Genomic DNA, 20166 nt, shown 5'->3' with positions numbered 1-20166 from the left:
ATAAGATGATATTGTGAATTAATTACTTTATTCTAGTAAATGTTAGAATTTAATCTCGAAAATTTAGGGGGGGGGTGTCTTCTACGTGACCCTGATACTGTAAATAACAATATACAGCGAAATCTCGCGATAAGTCAGTGTAGTCTCGCCCCTCCCTGTGCCGTCATCAGTCGCTTCTTCTGCATGTGTGTGTAGCGCCGCTTAGCCGTTAGCATTGAGAGATGTCCGCAGACAAGCAAAACGACGCCAAATTTTCCGCCATGGATGAAAATAAAGAAAATTCACCGGACGGAGGACTCGGACTGGAGAGTATCCTTCACAGCAGCTAAAATGTGTCGCCGCAGTTTGGTTGTGTTTTATGTGGCGAAACTATGTTAGCATCGGAAGCTAACATTAGCTCGCCGGCTAGCTGGGTTAGAGGATAACGTCAGCTAGCCTTTTAGCTTACGTGTCACACTGGAGCTTCTGTTACCTGACTGGAGATTAAGCAGAAATACTGTCTGACTCTTTTTGTGTAAACTAAGTGACTTTAAATAAGATAAATAACACATTTGTTAGGGTTATGGTCAGTGTGTTTGAGCTGTAACCTCAGTAAAGTATATCACAGCCTGACCTGCTGTCATTCATTGATTACAGATGTTTTCCTCATGTTTACACTGTGTGATAAAGTAGATGAGGTTGTCCCTTAACCTTTAATCTCAGTTCTGCAAATCATCAAGGAGTCTCAGCAGCAGCATGGCCTCAGACACGGAGACTACCAGAGATACAGGTGAGTTCAGGTCACACCAGACCTTTACAACTACACCTGACCTTTACAGCTACACCAGACCTTTACAACTGCACCTGACCTTTACAACTACACCAGACCTTTACAACTACACCAGACCTTTACTACACCAGACCTTTACAACTACACCAGACCTTTACAACTACACCTGACCTTTACAACTACACCACTACACCAGACCTTTACAACTACACCACTACACCAGACCTTTACAGCTACACCACTACACCAGACCTTTACAGCTACACCAGACCTTTACAACTACACCTGACCTTTACAACTACACCTGACCTTTACAGCTACACCAGACCTTTACAACTACACCTGACCTTTACAACTACACCAGACCTTTACAGCTACACCAGACCTTTACAGCTACACCAGACCTTTACAACTGCACCTGACCTTTACAACTACACCAGACCTTTACAACTACACCTGACCTTTACAACTACACCTGACCTTTACAACTACACCACTACACCAGACCTTTACAACTACACCACTACACCAGACCTTTACAACTACACCACTACACCAGACCTTTACAGCTACACCTGACCTTTACAACTACACCTGACCTTTACAACTACACCTGACCTTTACAACTACACCAGACCTTTACAACAACACCTGACCTTTACAGCTACACCAGACCTTTACAACTACACCACTACACCAGACCTTTACAACTACACCTGACCTTTACAGCTACACCAGACCTTTACAACTACACCAGACCTTTACAACTACACCAGACCTTTACAACTACACCAGACCTTTACAACAACACCTGACCTTTACAGCTACACCACTACACCAGACCTTTACAACTACACCTGACCTTTACAACTACACCTGGCCTTTACAACTACACCTGGCCTTTACAACTACACATGGCCTTTACAACTACACCACTACACCAGACCTTTACAGCTACACCTGACCTTTACAACTACACATGACCTTTACAACTACACCACTACACCAGACCTTTACAGCTACACCTGACCTTTACAACTACACATGACCTTTACAACTACACCACTACACCAGACCTTTACAACTACACCACTACACCAGACCTTTACAACTACACCAGACCTTTACAACTACACCAGACCTTTACAATTACACCAGACCTTTACAACTACACCACTACACCAGACCTTTACAACTACACCAGACCTTTACAACTACACCAGACCTTTACAACTACACCAGACCTTTACAACTACACCAGACCTTTACAACTACACCAGACCTTTACAACTACACCACTACACCAGACCTTTACAACTACACCAGACCTTTACAATTACACCAGACCTTTACAACTACACCAGACCTTTACAACTACACCAGACCTTTACAACTACACCACTACACCAGACCTTTACAACTACACCACTACACCAGACCTTTACAACTACACCAGACCTTTACAACTACACCAGACCTTTACAATTACACCAGACCTTTACAACTACACCACTACACCAGACCTTTACAACTACACCAGACCTTTACAACTACACCAGACCTTTACAACTACACCAGACCTTTACAATTACACCACACCTTTACAACTACACCAGACCTTTATAATTACACCAGACCTTTACAACTACACCAGACCTTTACAACTACACCAGACCTTTACAATTACACCAGACCTTGACAACTACACCTGACCTTTACAACTACACCACTACACCAGACCTTTACAATTACACCAGACCTTTACAATTACACCAGACCTTTATAATTACACCAGACCTTTACAACTACACCTGACCTTTACAACTACACCAGACCTTTACAACAACACCTGACCTTTACAGCTACACCAGACCTTTACAACTACACCACTACACCAGGCCTTTACAACTACACCAGACCTTTACAACTACACCAGACCTTTACAACTACACCTGACCTTTACAGCTACACCAGACCTTTACAACTACACCAGACCTTTACAACTACACCAGACCTTTACAACTACACCAGACCTTTACAACAACACCTGACCTTTACAGCTACACCACTACACCAGACCTTTACAACTACACCAGACCTTTACAACTACACCTGACCTTTACAACTACACCTGACCTTTACAACTACACCTGGCCTTTACAACTACACCTGGCCTTTACAACTACACCTGACCTTTACAACTACACCTGGCCTTTACAACTACACCTGGCCTTTACAACTACACATGACCTTTACAACTACACCACTACACCAGACCTTTACAGCTACACCTGACCTTTACAACTACACATGACCTTTACAACTACACCACTACACCAGACCTTTACAACTACACCAGACCTTTACAACTACACCACTACACCAGACCTTTACAACTACACCAGACCTTTACAACTACACCAGACCTTTACAACTACACCAGACCTTTACAATTACACCAGACCTTTACAACTACACCACTACACCAGACCTTTACAACTACACCAGACCTTTACAACTACACCAGACCTTTACAACTACACCAGACCTTTACAACTACACCACTACACCAGACCTTTACAACTACACCAGACCTTTACAATTACACCAGACCTTTACAACTACACCAGACCTTTACAACTACACCACTACACCAGACCTTTACAACTACACCACTACACCAGACCTTTACAACTACACCAGACCTTTACAACTACACCAGACCTTTACAACTACACCAGACCTTTACAACTACACCAGACCTTTACAATTACACCACACCTTTACAACTACACCAGACCTTTATAATTACACCAGACCTTTACAACTACACCAGACCTTTACAACTACACCAGACCTTTACAATTACACCAGACCTTGACAACTACACCTGACCTTTACAACTACACCACTACACCAGACCTTTACAATTACACCAGACCTTTACAATTACACCAGACCTTTATAATTACACCTGACCTTTACAACTACACCTGACCTTTACAGCTACACCAGACCTTTACAATTACACCAGACCTTTACAACTACACCAGACCTTTACAGCTACACCTGACCTTTACAGCTACACCAGACCTTTACAACTACACCTGACCTTTACAGCTACACCAGACCTTTACAACTACACCAGACCTTTACAACTACACCAGACCTTTACAATTACACCAGACCTTTATAACTACACCTGACCTTTACAGCTACACCAGACCTTTACAACTACACCTGACCTTTACAACTACACCTGACCTTTACAACTACACCAGACCTTTACAACTACACCTGGCCTTTACAACTACACCACTACACCAGACCTTTACAACTACACCTGACCTTTACAACTACACCATTACACCAGACCTTTACAACTACACCTGACCTTTGCAACTACACCACTACACCAGACCTTTACAACTACACCACACCTTTACAACTACACCAGACCTTTGCAACTACACCAGACCTTTACAGCTACACCTGACCTTTACAACTACACCAGACCTTTACAACTACACCTGACCTTTACAACTACACCACACCTTTACAACTACACCTGACCTTTACAGCTACACCAGACCTTTACAGCTACACCTGACCTTTACAACTACACCAGGTGGTCTTACATTAGATATCTCACCTTTTCACAAAGAGGTGCACACATTGATGTGAGTATCTGAGTGTTTAAAGGTTAGAAACTAACTTGTATTTTGTAGGTAAAGAAGCTGAATGTAAACCTCTACTCCCATGCCACGCTCTATTTACAGATGTTTACTTCAACACATAAGGCCATTTCCTCAACTGATTCAGAGATTTCTTCCAGAAAGAATTGGCATCTTGGAAATTCTTGGCAGAAAACAGACTCTATGTCTGTGTCCATAGACAAACAGTGAGAGCACCAATACTACCAGTCCACCCCAGCTCGAGCCGGCCCCGGCTCCTCGTCCTCACGTAGAGATAGCCACAAACATCCGATTCGAGCACAAGACCTTCAAAATCCCCTTCATCCATTATCAGCTTTCGCCATAGAGCCTGTTAGCATAGCTTTCAAGCAATATGGCGGACGTTAAGTTTCGATTCTGGGAGTGAGTTCCCACCCACTGATCTGTGATTGGTCTGTAGCTTCAGTGGTCGAAAATATGAGGAACTAGCGTTGTAGTTTCACCCCGCTAACCGCAACAGCTTCCAGTGACGCAAAATTACGATATTTGCGTCACTGGAAGCTCCTTTTCAGACTTACAAATACAAAGATGCACGACCGTTCAAAAATACTACCAGGTTTCTAATGATACAAAGCTTAATGCAAATGGGTGAAGTATTCCTTTAAGGCGCTGAGGGAAAAACTGAAATGACATCACAAGCGTAATATGTCAGCGCCTGTTTCCGGGGTATTTGGACTTTACTTTTGTACAACAGAAGGAAACAAAGACGACCTCTCATATTGATATACAGTCGATGTTGTCTTGTCCATTCTGGTGCATAAGGATGAAATGTGTCTGTTTGCTAAGTTACTTTGGTGTAATGTAACCGTGACTGTTTTCTTTTTCCAGGGGATACTGCTCCCGCAGACTGCGTCGCTTACGTAAGACTCTTGGCTTCAAGATGGGCAACAGGCACAAGTTCATCGGGAAGAAGATAACAGTGGAAATGCTTTCTGACAGCAGGTGAGGATCGGATTCTGTGCTGAACGTTTCAACAGGCTGATGAGGTGGACAAGGAGCACGGGCAGTGAATTCAGACTATGTTATAAATCCTGTGTTTGATGTGGGACAGTAGGCGAGTTCAGCCTGTTTGTACCAAAGTGTTATGTTATTATCACTGCCAAACAAAAGCATTAAACCAAACATTGTGATGAATATGTAACTAAAGATAATTCATGACAGTGGTGTCTGACATTTAGAATTCCTTTCCTGCAATAACGGAGAAAAACCTGCTACAAACAACTGATATCCTCCTTCTCAGGTATCTGTTGCTGGTTTTGATGGAGGCAGAGCGTGCATGGAGCTACGCCATGCAGCTGAAGCAGGAAGCCAACACGGAGCCCCGCAAACGCTTCCACCTGTTGGCACGACTACGCAAAGCTGCCAAGCACAGCGAGAAGCTGGAGAAGCTCTGCGAGAGCCCCCGGGTCGATGCCAAGACCAAGCTTGAGGCACAGGTACGCAGTGGACCTTTAGGATTGGCAGCCTGGTCCAAAGGCCGCTGAACCGGTTGATATATAAAACACGGTTACACAAAGCTAACATGTGTATTTGTTGCAGGCCTACACGGCGTACCTGTCTGGAATGGTGGAGTTTGAAATGCAGGAGTGGAAACGTGCCATGGAGGCTTTCAACAAGTGCAAGTGAGTTTCACTGTCTCTCAAAGTTTTAAAAGAAGCAGCAGATTTTTGCATTTGTCGCCCCTGAGTGTTTCATAAATATTAACCACCCACCCCCCCTTTTTTTTGTCTGCTTAGAACCATCTACGAGAAGCTCGCCAGTGCGTTCACTGAGGAGATGGCAGCTCTGTATCGCCAGCGTGTGGATGAGATTTCTCCCAACATCCGCTACTGTGCTTACAACATCGGTGAGTGATGCAAAGTAGGGGTCAAGTTGGAGCATCGAGCACCCCATGTACGGAGGCTGTAGTCCTCCAAGCAGGTGGTCCGGGTTCAGAGCTGACCTGTGGCTCATTTTCTGCATGTCATTCCTCTCCCCCTCTCTCTCTCCCTCTCCCACTCTCTCTCTCTAACTCTCTCTCTCTATCTAAGTCTCTCTCTTCCCCCCCTCTCTCTCTCCCTCTAACTCTCTCTCCCTCTCTAACTCTCTCTCTTTCCCCCCCTCTCTCCCTCTCTCTCTCTATCTAACTCTCTCTCTTCCCCCCCTCTCTCTCTCCCTCTAACTCTCTCCCTCTCTCTAACTCTCTCTCTCTCTTCCCCCCCTCTCTCTCTCCCTCTCGCTCTCTCTCTCTCCCTCTCCCTCTCTCTCACCTTTTGTCCCGCCCACTTCACTTTCTGATTTGCTAGATGTCACACAAGAAATAACCAATCAGCACTGAGAGCAGCCAGCAGCAGGAGGTTGAGCATTTTAAAAAAAGATCACTGACGAGATGCATATCGGTTCCAAATATCGGTCTCATGATCACTAATAATCGGTATCGCCCCTAATACAAAGTCCCTCGTAGAGTAGAGGGATCAGGATCATCTTGTTCTTCTCTCTTAATGTTTTGTGTCCCGCATTTTTTGCAGGTGATCAGAACGCCATCAATGACTTGATGCAGATGAGACTGACTGGTGGAGGAGGAGGCATGATGGCTGAGAAACTGGAGGTAAGTTCAGGATTTTGAACATTATTTAATACTCTTGTATCATCAGTCACACGTTCATACACAGGTTCATCCTGGTCTCTCCCTTTAGACACGTGCGTGCGTGCGTGCGTGTCCACCTCAGGGCAGTCAGATTATATTTGAAATTTGAATGTGGGGGAGAAAGATCACATTCAAACAGAAATGAGCCGTTCAAATTCAATCAGCGCATCAGGCCGTCTGAAGTAGTTTGCAGTTTGATCCAGCAGACGGCACTCTCGGTGTACCGTGACCTTTGCATGCACTCTTCAGACCTCAGTGAGACAGCAGCACACTGATTGGTGGAGACACAGGGTCGCTACAAACACGCAAATATTTGTGAATAATTAGAGGGAGCTGCACTCGATCAGTTTATAGACATGTTCTCTCATGTGGTCTTGTTTTTTGTCCTCCTCAGGCCTTGATCACTCAGGCAAGAACCAAGCAGGCTGCCACCATGAGCGAGGTGGAGTGGCGAGGGCGGTCGGTTCCTGTGAAGATCGACAAGGCCCGCATCTTCCTGCTCGGTCTGGCAGACAACGAGGCGGCTATCGCTCAGGTCAGTATTTAACCACTTCCTGCTTTGTGATACCCAAAATAAATCCAGGTCCTTGTCGATAGCAGCTCTTACTGTCACGACTCAGCCGTGCAGATAAAACATACCTGCTGTCCCTGTGGCCTGGTGGACTCGTTAACCCGAGTCTGTTGCATGAAAATATCTCTCCCTCTTGTCGGGTTTCCTGCTGCCGTTTGCGTCTTTGTTTTCAAAATTCGTATCATGTTTTATTTACCTTAAACTCAGGGTTGGTCATTTCTTCCAGATCCACTTTTTCAGATTTTGGTGTAAATTGTCTTTAGGTCCTGACAGAAATGAATAACTCATGTTCTCTGAAAAAGGAACAAAGAAAATCCATCATCTGTATCAGTTTGTTAGTCTGTAAAAACTTCCACCAATGTCTGCCACGAGGTACCAATCTGATGAACCAATCAGACGCCTCCCTGTCTCCCCGCTCGCTCTCTACCTCTTGCGTGCTCTAGGCCACACTCAAAGAGCGTCACCGATGACTTTAGGAGTTTATACTGTGAGTTTACTGACCGCTGAATGAGACATGAGACGACGTAGTTTCTACACAATACAAGAGATGAGCTGAGGTCCACTTCTGGAGAGATGGCATTCGTGCATGTAAGTGAGGGGGCGTGGCTTTAGACGGAGCACTGAGGGAATGCTACTTTCAAAATCATGCTAGTTTTCAAAAATTACCAACCCTGCCTTTAAAGTGTGGAAAGTAAGATGCAGGAAAAGAAAGGTTTAAAGTGTCTTCCTGAGTGATGTTTTCCTTCGCCCGCCTCTTCCTTACAATCAAATCAATTCCTTAATCTACCAGCAGGTGGCACTCTCTCCTCTTCAGTCTCTCCCGTGTCTCATTCAGAGCCAGCTCAGCTCATTCCTCACACTCTTTCTGACACCCGAAGGCCCAGCACACCCTCTCAGACACACCTGACACACCCACGGCCACTCAGGACTCTGGCATGCGGCCTCTCTCATCGCACGACCGCATTCTGAGCATTTCAGCCCACACATGAACACGGGACAACACCCAGCAGGCGTATTAGCGGGGCGGATTAGTGTTATTATCTCTTAACACCTTTATGTTCCAAAGAGGCTCTTTCTACAAAACAAACTGTTGAGTCCAGAGCAAAACGCTGACTGAAAGATACTTCTCTTCTCTTTCTTTTTGAGGTGGAGGGGGAGGGGGGGGGGGGGATGTTGTGTTTCATCAAGCTTGAGATTCCTTCATTTTTCACTAACACCTGATCCCCGGCTCGTTACCTCTGGGTACTGGAAACACTGACCCAGGCTGCTCTTCAGTCCCAGTAGAAGAGCTCCGTCGACTCTCTTTAATCAGTTTATCCGTCTGGCCCTCCCTCCGAACATCAGAACAGCAAGGTGCTGGACAGGTTGGGCTGGTCTTGAAAGACGTTGGCAGGGTGTGTGGCACCAAACGACATCAGCCCTTTGACCCGTCTTTTGTTTGTTTATTATCAGTACGAGAAAATGTTGTGCTCTCTGCGGGCTTATACCATCCTTTCTTTTAAAGAAGTTATGAGAGTGTCCCTTTTTCTTATTTTTTAGATTTATTTTTTGTGCCTTTTATTGGAGAGATAGGACAGTGGATAGAGTCAGAAATCAGAGAGAGAGGGGCATCACCCCATGAGAGTGTCCTTGAATTCAAACAAAAACTCTGGCAGACGATGAAGAGTCCCCCCCCAATGACCCGGGTTCCCACAGAAACTCTAGATTTTACTCGAGAGATCTTAAAGCAACATAGTCCTTCTTAAGCACTTCTTCACACAGGATCAGAGTATCGCATGTGGACTTCTGGTAGTTTGGGATATTATTGCCCGATGTCAGTGTTTGGTGTAGTGCGGCCAAAGACTGTAAATATTAACGGATGAAGCCTGAGTCAGCCATTTGTTATGACAGCGGGCTCCAGAGGCTCATCGGCAGCAGCCGCCATGTTGGAAATGCTGACTCAACCTAACGACAGGCTGAGAGCTGGAGCTGAGGCGGGTTTTAAACCTCTTGACAAACTGTTACATGGCGCCCACCTGTCAATCATGTCAGCGTATCGTTTTAGAAATCAAAAATTAGCCGTTTGAAAATATTCACCCCTCGCACAGTGTGTGCCCGAGATGATAATGGTGATAACGGCGCCTGCCTCAAGTGAACACTCGGAAGAACTGCAGGATTTTGCACTTCCACATTGGGGTAATTTTTCAGTAGATAGAAAACGTTGAGGCGCTGCGTGATGACCACCTTGTCTCTGGGGGGGGCAGCGTCACACTTTACAGCGTTCAACCGGCAGGACATCCCGTACGCTTACACGCCTGCTAACAACGAGCGCTATCAACACGTCACAGGAACATTAAGCAATCTTCCACATCTGGATCATCTGATGGAGTTATTTTTGCTCCTTCTTCCGATCGGTCTCCAGACTGCGTAGCGAGATGATTCTGCTTAAATTTTGTCCAAACCTTCGCTCACAATGTCCAGCCCAGACGCCGGTATTCTCAAGCAGGAAACGCTGCAGAGGGAGCTAATGCTAGCCAGGAGGATAGCGCTAACCCTCCTGATCGAGGGCCCATTCACTGGACCTTTTAGGGGCCCAGCCATTTCCTGCCTGTATGTGGGAAATGTGTTGTGTACTGTATGTTAGTGGTTTATGTTGTGCGTCTCTGTTTACAGCAGAATCAATAAATAGAAACAATTACAGGTAGAGGCGGCTCAGTATGTCACCAATGAGACATTAAAATGTGTAAACTTTCCTCCCTGGTTTATCTTAAAACACCTTCCCCACTTCACTCCAACACACGGCCTCTTCCAGATGTTTCTGTTTCCTGTGGACCTTCAGGACATTTTCACACACGGGCCTATTGTACCAGCGTGTTGGTTTGAGGCGAGGTGAAGAACAATCCTGTCATTCACAAAGATTCAAACCCTGAAACTCCGGCGTGTCTGATGAGTAGTGTGCAGGAATGTATGAGCAGCCTGCCGGGCCACATACCTTCATCTCTTCTCCCCCCCCCCCGTTTGCTACAGTCTCATCCCGGCTGTAACTGTCGCTCTTTGTGTGGTGTGTGGTGTGTGGTGTGTGTGTGTCCAGTTATTACAGCTGCAAATCCTTTAATCAGGCCGACATGTCTACAGTGGATTTCCTTTATTGTTTCATGTTTATTCTTTTGAGATTTGTCGCTAACCTTCGCTGTAGCTGACCACGCTGTAGCTGACCACGCTGTAACGTGTACGTTTCTCCAGGCGACAGATTCACGTTTGCTCTCCAGAATATTTCAAATGTTTCCTCTTGTCAAGTTTACAAAGCGCACTCTTCCCCTCCCACATTCCTGCCAGTGTGAAACCTTCTGACATACTTCACCCTCCCTAATGGAATCACAGATAGTTTTACTCACACTGGGCACTTTCAACTTTGACATACAAGCTTTCGTCTACATCGGTTTAGTTTTAACCTCTGACCTGATCCCATTGAGATTAAGAACCAGGAGAGACCTGGCGGAGACAATCGGCAACCAAAAATCCAAAGTTACAGACGGAGACACAAAGGGAGACAAAGTACAATTTACCAAACACAATTTGCATTAAAAGAGAAACATCTATGGGGCGCCGGTGGTCTAGTGGTGAGTCCATGTGCAGAGGTCCAGGTCCTCCAAACGGACAAGCCCTGGTTTCTAATTGGACCTGTGGCTCCTTTCCTGCATGTCTCTCTCTCTCTCTCCCTCCCTCCCTGATTTCTGACTCTGCCCAAAAATAACCAAACTTTAAAAAAAAAGAGAAGAACCATCTATGAGTCAGTTGTTCAAGCAATCGAGCTAAAAACATCGACACCCTAAAGAATCTGATTCCAAGTCTTCAACTCTATATCTAAAAACATGTTCGGACATCAGCTCAAAACAATAACAAAAGATGACATCATGGCTGGCGAGGAATCATGGGAGTGATTCTCTGCTTTAATCAACCACTTCAAAAAGTCTGTAAAAAAAACTTCAACTTTTGAGCATACTCAACAGAATAATGCTCCCAGGGATGTTGAAACGGTTGCTTTGTTCTTCTGTAAATCTCACTGAGTGTTTGTGTCATCCAGGCATCTAATGAGGAGACCAAAGAGCATCTGTATGAGACGCTGCTGGCCGAGTGCAGAGACACCATCCAGGCCGTGAAAGAGGAGCTGAAGAGTGAGGCGGTAAGGTTAAAGATGTTTCAGTGTTATTTATGACCCAGCAGTTTGACTCTGACCTTTTTAAAAGAAAAGGTGACATATTCTCCTCCTCCTCTTCTTCAGTGTAAATAAGTCTCAGAGCTCCTCAAAACATGTGTGTGAAGTTTCTTGTTCTAAATCCACTCTGATCCTGTATTTGATCATGTCTATAAACCCCTCTATTTCAGCCCTGCTCAGAACAGGCTGTTTCTGTATCTGTACCTTTAATTATGTTAATGAGCTGTGTCTGACCACGCCCACTCTCTGGAAGGGCTTGGGTGTACTCGGTGCTTTCTCGCTCCATGTCCTGTTGTTGAACAAACACCTAGCTGTGGGAGTGTCACCCACCTGGGGGAGGGGCTACTGCCCTTTGTGATGTCATGAAGGGAAAATCTCCAAACGGCCTGTTTGAGCACACATGTTCTTAAAAGTGGAGGATGGACTTTTCTCATCATTGGGGAGTTTGTAGACAGACTAGAGAAACATATTAGAGTTAGAGGAACATGGGGAAGAGGATTTTAATATGTGACCTTTAAAAATGTATTTGTCCTTGCAGAAGCAACGAGAAAGGGGCTCTGATGGTGACACCGGCAAAGTGTCTAACCTGCAGTTCCTGCACAGGTAAAAGAAGACTTCAGCCGTTTCATTCCAGGACCGAACATTTTACATTTTCATGAGGGTCACTTTTCAGATAAGGTCGATGTGTTTACCCAGTATTTTTCTCCGTCCTCTGTGTTGCGTCCTGACAGTTACCTGACCTACATCAAGCTGTGCACGCTGGTGAAGAGGAACGAGAGCATGGCCCACACTCTGCAGGCTAAACTGAAGGAACCCGAAGCCGACGAGAACAAGAGAGGGCCCCGCCCCCAGGACCTCATCCGCCTCTATGACATCGTCCTGCAGGTAAATGTCTTAATGAGAGGATGGAATCACGGCCTCGTTTTCTCCAAAAATAATTCTACATAAATGTCACATGTTGATCAGGAAGTATTCAGAGTGAAAAGGTCGTCAGTGTTTCTCCTCTCTTAACTTGTGTCCGTCTGTCTGTCTCTGCAGAGTCTGGCCGAGCTCTCCACCCTGCAGGGTCTGGAGGACGACCACACCTTCCAGAAGGAGGTGTCCCTGAAGACGCTCGTTTACAAGGCCTACAGGTCAGACGCTTTCCCTGCAAACTCTGCTCAAAAAATACCTACCAAGATTCATGAGGACACACGCTCTAAGTGGTTTCTGGATTTATTTGGCTACTATATGTTAAGATGACCTGCATGCAGCTCGATGTTTGTCTGTCTCAGATGCTGTCATGACTTTTAATAAGAGATCCGCCCACCCTACCGTCAGTTAAATATATAAACCAGGGATGTGCTTTTTCACGACTGAAAACTTAACCCATGAGATAGCTTAGCGGTCTCACCCTCCATGTTCAGATGCTACAGTCCGCGTCACAGCCGCCATGGGGTTAAATCTGACCTCGGCCCTTTGCTGTACGTCACACCCCCACACTCTACTTCCAACGTTTCCTGACTCTCTTCAGCTGTCCTGTCTAATAAAGTGTTCAAAGAAATAACTTTAAATCTTGAAGTATATTTGCAGAACCTTTTATTTTTTGTGTTGTGTTTTTATCATTCAGTGAAATTTTTTAAACAGACACAAAAGAGGAAACGAGACGAGGCTTCAAGTGATTCTTAAAAAACTGATCAGAATGCAGGAAATAAATTTAAGTTTCTGGGGAAAACCCAGACCTAAGGGATGGAGCAACTACTTAATGACAAATAGAAGACTAAGAAAGACTTTACACAGACTAAACATGGAGGCAGAGTAGTCGTGCATTTAAACAGTTAGAGTTTTTTTTACTTTCTGTACGCTGTGCTCTGTCGATCACTTGAACCAATTCCACAAACCAGCGTCCTCTCTCTTTGTCGATCGTTTGGTTTGTAACCCCGTGTTTCCTCTGCGTCCTCCCAGGTGTTTCTTCATAGCTCAGTCTTACGTGCTGGTGAAGAAGTGGAGCGAGGCGTTGGTGCTGTACGAGCGGGTGCTGAAGTACGCCAAGGAGGTGCAGTCTAAGGCCAAGAGCCTCAACAACAGCCTCAAGGTAAGTCCTCAGAAACTCAACTCATTCCCGACTCAATCATCTGTACTCGTGCAGAACATTCACCGCTGCGTCTTTGTGTGCAGGATCTCCCCGACGTTCAGGAGCTCATCGCCGAGGTCAACGCGGAAAAATACTCCCTTCAGGCTGCTGCCATTTTGGGTGAGACTGAAGTGTTTATTCTCTAACAGGACAAGAATCCTCTCAGTCTGATCTTCTTCTATGACCTGCCTCTTTTTCTGTGCACCACTCTGACGAGATGTTTTTTTGTGTTTTTCAGACACCGATGAGACGGCTGAAGTTCCCTCTCAGCAGCAGGTCAAAGACAACACGGTGAGCGCTCCAAGCAGGAAACACTACACTATGATCAATCTCTGTTTTTAACTGGAAAAGGTCTCTGGATTAGCAGCACGACTGTTCACAGTTCATTCATTTGCGTAATTAGAGGCAGGACTTGTTTGACTGACAGGTTGGCAAGGTGTAGCTGTTTGCCAGGAGGCTTAAGTCCCGCCCCTGGCTTCCCCTCTTTCCCTGTTTCTAGATTGATCGAAAGTTAGTCTGTGTTTCCAATATGATGACGGCCATCTTTATGCACCTTATCCACCTTTCAGGGTTTTTTTTATTTCAGCACCAGTGTCTTTTTGTCTTATACACTCTGGGGTTGTTTGAAAATGAGTTTTAAATTCTCTTTTTTTTTTTTGCTTCTTCCTCCTCCGTCATGCAGCCCCTCTGCAACCGCCTGGAGACCTTCCGCCTGGACCCCGCCCTCGTGGGGAAGCAGCCCAACCTGGTGCAGTTCCCCCCCGACTTCCAGCCAATCCCCTGCAAGCCGCTGTTCTTCGACCTCGCTCTGAACCACGTGGCCTTCCCCCCGCTGGACGACAAAGTTGAGCAGAAGGGCAAGGGCGGCCTCACCGGCTACATCAAGGGCATCTTCGGCTTCGGCAGCTAACTCCGCCCCCCCCACCCAGTGCAGGTCCTGGTCTCCATAAAGGTTCCCGAGTTCACCGCAGAAACGAGCGGACTCAGGTCAAAGTTAATCAGAATAATTTCAGCTTTTAAAATATTTAATTTGTTTTAGTGCCCGAGTGCAGGATGAGATGAGTTTGTGTCTCTGAGGGAGGGCAGATTAAATCCAACTTTTCAAGAAGGATTTCAGAGAAGTTATCGAATCAGTTCAATGTCACCTGTCACCTCCAGTTTCAACATCTGACTGTGTGTGAAGGCTCCCTCCTTTACCCGAGCGGGCGAGGTGCCACCATAACGTTTACGTTTGACTGAATGTCGTGAAATGTTTTGAGTCCTGTCAGAGGAACAGGACTCCTTTAATTATCTCTCTTTCACTGATATGAAAGCGCCTTCATGTTACCTTTTTGTTTTTATTCATCTGAGACGTCTTCATTGTTTCTTAATTGTTAAAGTTTGTTTTTTTTCTTTGGTACCTTTTTTAATTATTCAACACGAGCTGTTTTCACACACGAGAGCGTCCTGAGTGTCTTTTTCACTCTCGTCCCTCAGAGAGTCAAAGTCACTCCTGTCGGGACGGGAGGGGTCGTCGTCTCAGGAGGCGGGACATGGCGGGTGAAGCATCAGTCTGACACTACAAAGACAGTTTTTTGCCTTTATATCGATACATGTAATTGGACGTAATCACAGTATGAAAGAGTTTGAAGCTGCTTCATTCTCTGCACCAAAATTTTACCAGTCACGACCCGCTAGGCGTTTGCGTCTCAACCCCCAGACCGCTCTCTGGTGGGTTGAACTTCAGTGATTGTTCCCCCACTCGGTTCACTCATCAGGAAGTCGTGGTGGAGAATTCAGCCGTTCCCTCCCCCCAAAATATCCTCATACCTTCAGGAACTTTTGTGCATGTGTGAAAACGGCGACAGTTTCAGAACACTTTTTCCCGTCGCCTTTTCTTCTCGTCTCTCCTTCCTCTAAAGAGCTCAGCTTCTCACACAGAGGTCGAGAGAAAAAGCTGAACGCTGCAGGGCGATGATAACGCTGCGTTAAACAGAATATAACGTGCTAAGAGGAGGTTATTTCAGCTCCTTCTTCTGTGGGGTCGTCACAGAACCAGAATTTGAAACATTATACCAGTAAAAATGTAATGATGTCATCACCATGGACACTCACTTTCGACAAATAAAACTGACGGTTCTGTACTCGTCACCCTGTTTGCCGAAGGAGACGTCCATTTACTCTTTAATGAACTCCTCACATGCAAAGAGGTTCCTGGTTCAGACTGATGGTGTATGTGCATCTGTAATTCCAAATCTGAACACTAAGGGTGCCTTAGATCGCGCTGTGCGGAATGCCAGGGCAGGCTGCACGGGTGGTACAGTGGTTAGCTCTCCCAGCGAGGAGGTTCCTGGTTTGAATCCCCGTCTGACAGGAGTCTCTCTGCATGTTCTCCCCGTGCATGTGTGGGTTCTCTCCTCTCTTCCTCCCACAGTCCAAACACATGCTCCTTAGGTCAACTGCTGACTCTAAATTGCCCGTAGGTGTGAATGTGAGTGTGGCTGGTTGTAAGCCCTGTGATTGGCTGGTGAACAGTCCAGGGTGTAACCCCGCCTCTCGCCCAATGACAGCTGGAACCCCCGCGACCCTGAACGGTAAAAGCGATATAGATGATGGATGTTTTTATTTACATTTCAGGATACTCTCTTCTTGTAGGACAGATGTATTTATTTGGACTGGAGGGACTGTGTTTTTTAAAGCAGCTTGTCATTTATCACCGCACCACGCCTATTTGTCTGTTTGAGTCGGGACTCTTATGTTATCATCACCACCCGCATGTCGACGATAGAAAAAAATGCGAGACTAATCTTTTGTTATCTCTCGTTTGCCAGCTTTGATGTCACCACAGAGGGCAGCTCGTTTCCTCGCATCCTTAAAGGACCTGAAAACTGTCTGAGGGCGTTTTTAAATCCACTCGCTCGTCTCTGTGATTCTCTTTGTTTTTAATTAGATTTCTCTTGATTTTCCTTTTTGAGTGTTTTATGTTACAGAATGAAGATGAAGGTGCTGGAGGTGGCCTGAGATTAGAATCAAAATGTCATGATGATAAAATACCTGATGATTAAAAGATGTAATGAGAATTTATGATTTCATTTATTTCCAGGCCAATAAAAAAAAAAAAACATTTGCACCAATCACTGTGTCTTTGATGTTCTGTTGAATCCAGCGAGGCTTCAGGGATTGTGAGAACGATTTAAAGTCAGGGATGTTAGTTTTCTCCAGATCCACTTTTTAAGATTTTGGTTGAATTTGTCTTTAGGTCCTGACAGAAATTAATAACTCAGGTTCTCTGAAAAAGAAATAGAAAATCCGTCTTCTGTAGCAGGTGTAATGGTGCATTCATGCGCTGTCGGAAACGTCTGAAAAACGATTTTCATGATGTAAAATGGACATGAACACCTACTTAAGTCGGAGCAACAACTCTGAAAAGAATGAGGTCCCCTTGTGTGCCCGACGTGCCGACTTGACGTCAGAATCAGCATCACATGGGGGCAAAACTATTTTTTTATTCATGTTAACATAATGTTTATTAATTCTAGCGTTGCAGATCAACTTTTTGAGACGACGTAGTTTCTACACGATGAAAGAGATGAGCTGAGGTCCACTTCTTTAGAGGGAGCACAGAGGGGAGGGGGAGGGGCACTAAGGGAATGCTACTTTCAAAATCATGCTAGTTTTCCGAAAATGATCAACCCTGCCTTTAACCTCTGAAATAAAACTCAAACATTAGTTAAAAACAAACCTGTCGTGTCCTCCCCTTCTGGTGTCTGTTCCTGTGGGCTTCTGGCTCATCCTGCAGTTTTTATTAGCTAATTTTGTTTGTAAAATTGTCTGTGAGAAATGTAGCTTTTGTGCTAATACCGGCGTATTTACATGGATGATACTTGCTGACATGATGAATGTGATCTGTCCTCATTCAATCAGAATTAACATTTGACAACATCAGCTCCAGATGAAGTAATGACGGGAGGGTAACGAGGTGTGGCGTCTTTGTTGACTTGTTGTTGGGTGTGTGAGATGCCTCCGCGGGGTGTGAATATGGATCTATGAATATTTAAACGTGTGTCTTTGTTAATCAGAAGCATCGTCCCCTTAATGCATTTAAATATGAAAAGTGGCGTTTTTCATTAAGGGTGATGATCATGTCGCCAGCGGCGCCGCTAGGAACTCCGGACCCCATGAAAAGATATCACATTGGACCCCTATCAAGGCCCAAATTTCTACTACCACACCTCCATCACACAAATGACCCATAAAAACTTTGAACGCTTTGTTTTACACCCTGAAAATGGAAGATAAATAATCACTGTAATATTTCCTCATAGTTTAAAAATAATAAAACTTTGTAACATAATGCACCTTTCAGACATTTGAAGCATTTCCAGCAGCATTATTTTACTTTAGCTCAGACAAGCATTAACTTGCTTTAGTTAATGTTCTAAAGGCTTTTATTGTCTAAAGTGATCTTACTGGTTAGCTTACTGAATTAGAAATTCTACTGGCATGAAGGATAAATTGTAAACATACAATAAATCTGAATTAGATTCAACCACACTCAGCCTGACTTTAAAATGAGGCTGTAACAGTTCTTCTTACACTGCATTATATTGGGCTGAAGTAGTGGACTCAACATTGATATCATATGAATTGACAGTTTACAAAGAATCTGTTCTAAATATCGCTCCAAAGTCGACTCTTTTTTTACAGTGACATAATATTTTTTACAAAATAGTGTCATATGAAGTCGTATCTATGATGAATTTATGCATAACACACAAATATGATCCAAACGATATTCTTGGTTGAATTCCAACAACACATCCATAACAACTGGTTTAACCTGCAGCCTGTCACATCTCTCACTCTTGACTCGACTGACCGCCGTCAGATCAATCCAGGCGAGAGGTGCGGGGCGGACTAAACCATTCTGCGCATTCAGAAGGGGGGAGAGGGGCCTTTGAGACAGACTCCACATTTTTCCAACTAGGAATTCTCAATGTTTGTTTATTTACTCAGACAATTTTAGTGATCTTATTACGTTTATAACTTAGAGAAAAAAGCGAAATAAGAAATACATTTTTATTTCAGGCCCATGAAGGGCCCCCCTCCCCACTGGGACCCTGGGTAGTCAGTCCCACTACGACGCCCCTGCCTGTCGCCCCCACCCTCCGTGCTCCTCTCTTACCTGAGGAGTTATCTGCCGTCTGTCATCATGATCATGACACACACACACACACACACACACACACACATTCCTGTGTCACTACAAACACCTGCAGCTATGTGAAGAAGATGTTTGTGCCTCGATGAGGGAGAGATACATTCTTATCTACATAATGAAAACTAAAAAGATAAGCCAGAGTCCTGAGTAGTCCTTCCGGTTTTCTTATCCTCTGCAGGGGCGAGTGCAGACTTTTTTAAAGGTGGGGTGCAGACCTACAAATCCACAATTTGGATCTGTTTAAAATATATTCATAGGAAAGTTCAGTCCATTGCAAGGTTCGACAGTGTGCACAAGATCAAATAAAATCAATCATAAAATGTAGTTTTACTGTATTTAATGGAAGGCGGCCTCATTCCTCCCCCTGCTATGACGCCCTTCATCGTGGTATTGTGGTTATCTCATATCGATTCCCTCGTCTTTTGTACCTCGCTGTGTTTGCTCTAAATAAAGGGCCGGGTAGGATACAGTCATCAAAGCTTTGTAAGAAATGTACTTTGGTGCTTTGTTTGTCTGCTGTGTGTAGTTAAGACACGGACACACCCTCTGCCGTGTTTCCACCTTCTGTTGTTTCCTCTCTGTTCAGGTGTGTAACGTACCTGGAGGCACACAGTGTGAAATAAACACAGGACACTTGTGACCTAATGAAAGGTTAAAGGGTTCAGTGAAGACACTCCCTTTGCTCTAGTCATGCCCCGATATCCTAAGTTACATAACCTGACCCTATGGCCGTTAGTCGCCACGGCAACCAAAACAGCATCGCCCCCTTCAACTGACCCAGGCTGGGCCCCTCCCAACCGTGTAGACCAATGGGCAGCGAGAGCCAGGACAAGTGGGAACCTCCCTTCATCTGTGTTTCAGCCAATTAGTCCCACTGCACCTGGGGACGGCTGGACAGGTAACTGTGGCGCCCCCCCCCCCCCCCCCCCTTCCATGCCATGCCAGCTCTCCCCGCCCA

General features: G+C 45.2%; 1 protein-coding gene across 1 annotated transcript; it reads left to right on the top strand.

Moving 5' to 3' along the window:
* Positions 1-148: 148 nt before the first annotated feature.
* On the top strand, positions 149-15731 carry srp68 (signal recognition particle 68). The gene is made up of 16 exons (XM_061062823.1): positions 149-309; positions 703-769; positions 5332-5445; positions 5744-5939; positions 6043-6125; positions 6240-6349; positions 7011-7090; positions 7524-7664; positions 11764-11862; positions 12434-12498; positions 12627-12780; positions 12934-13028; positions 13840-13969; positions 14053-14128; positions 14247-14299; positions 14691-15731. Exons 1-16 carry the CDS (start codon positions 222-224, stop codon positions 14916-14918), a joined length of 1779 nt encoding a protein of 592 aa, XP_060918806.1. The 5' UTR covers positions 149-221; the 3' UTR covers positions 14919-15731.
* Positions 15732-20166: the final 4435 nt, after the last annotated feature.

Source organism: Labrus mixtus, chromosome 2 (genome assembly GCF_963584025.1).
Source record: "Labrus mixtus chromosome 2, fLabMix1.1, whole genome shotgun sequence".
Lineage (NCBI taxonomy): Eukaryota > Metazoa > Chordata > Actinopteri > Labriformes > Labridae > Labrus > Labrus mixtus.
This window is presented reverse-complemented; position numbering and strand designations above follow the sequence as displayed.

Coding starts and splice junctions, on each gene's coding strand:
- srp68 (XM_061062823.1), top strand. CDS start 222: ATGTCCGCAGACAAGCAAAACGACGCCAAATTTTCCGCCATGGATGAA. Junction 7,665..11,763: donor ACGAGGCGGCTATCGCTCAG/GTCAGTATTTAA, acceptor TGTGTCATCCAG/GCATCTAATGAGGAGACCAA. Junction 12,499..12,626: donor AACCTGCAGTTCCTGCACAG/GTAAAAGAAGAC, acceptor GCGTCCTGACAG/TTACCTGACCTACATCAAGC.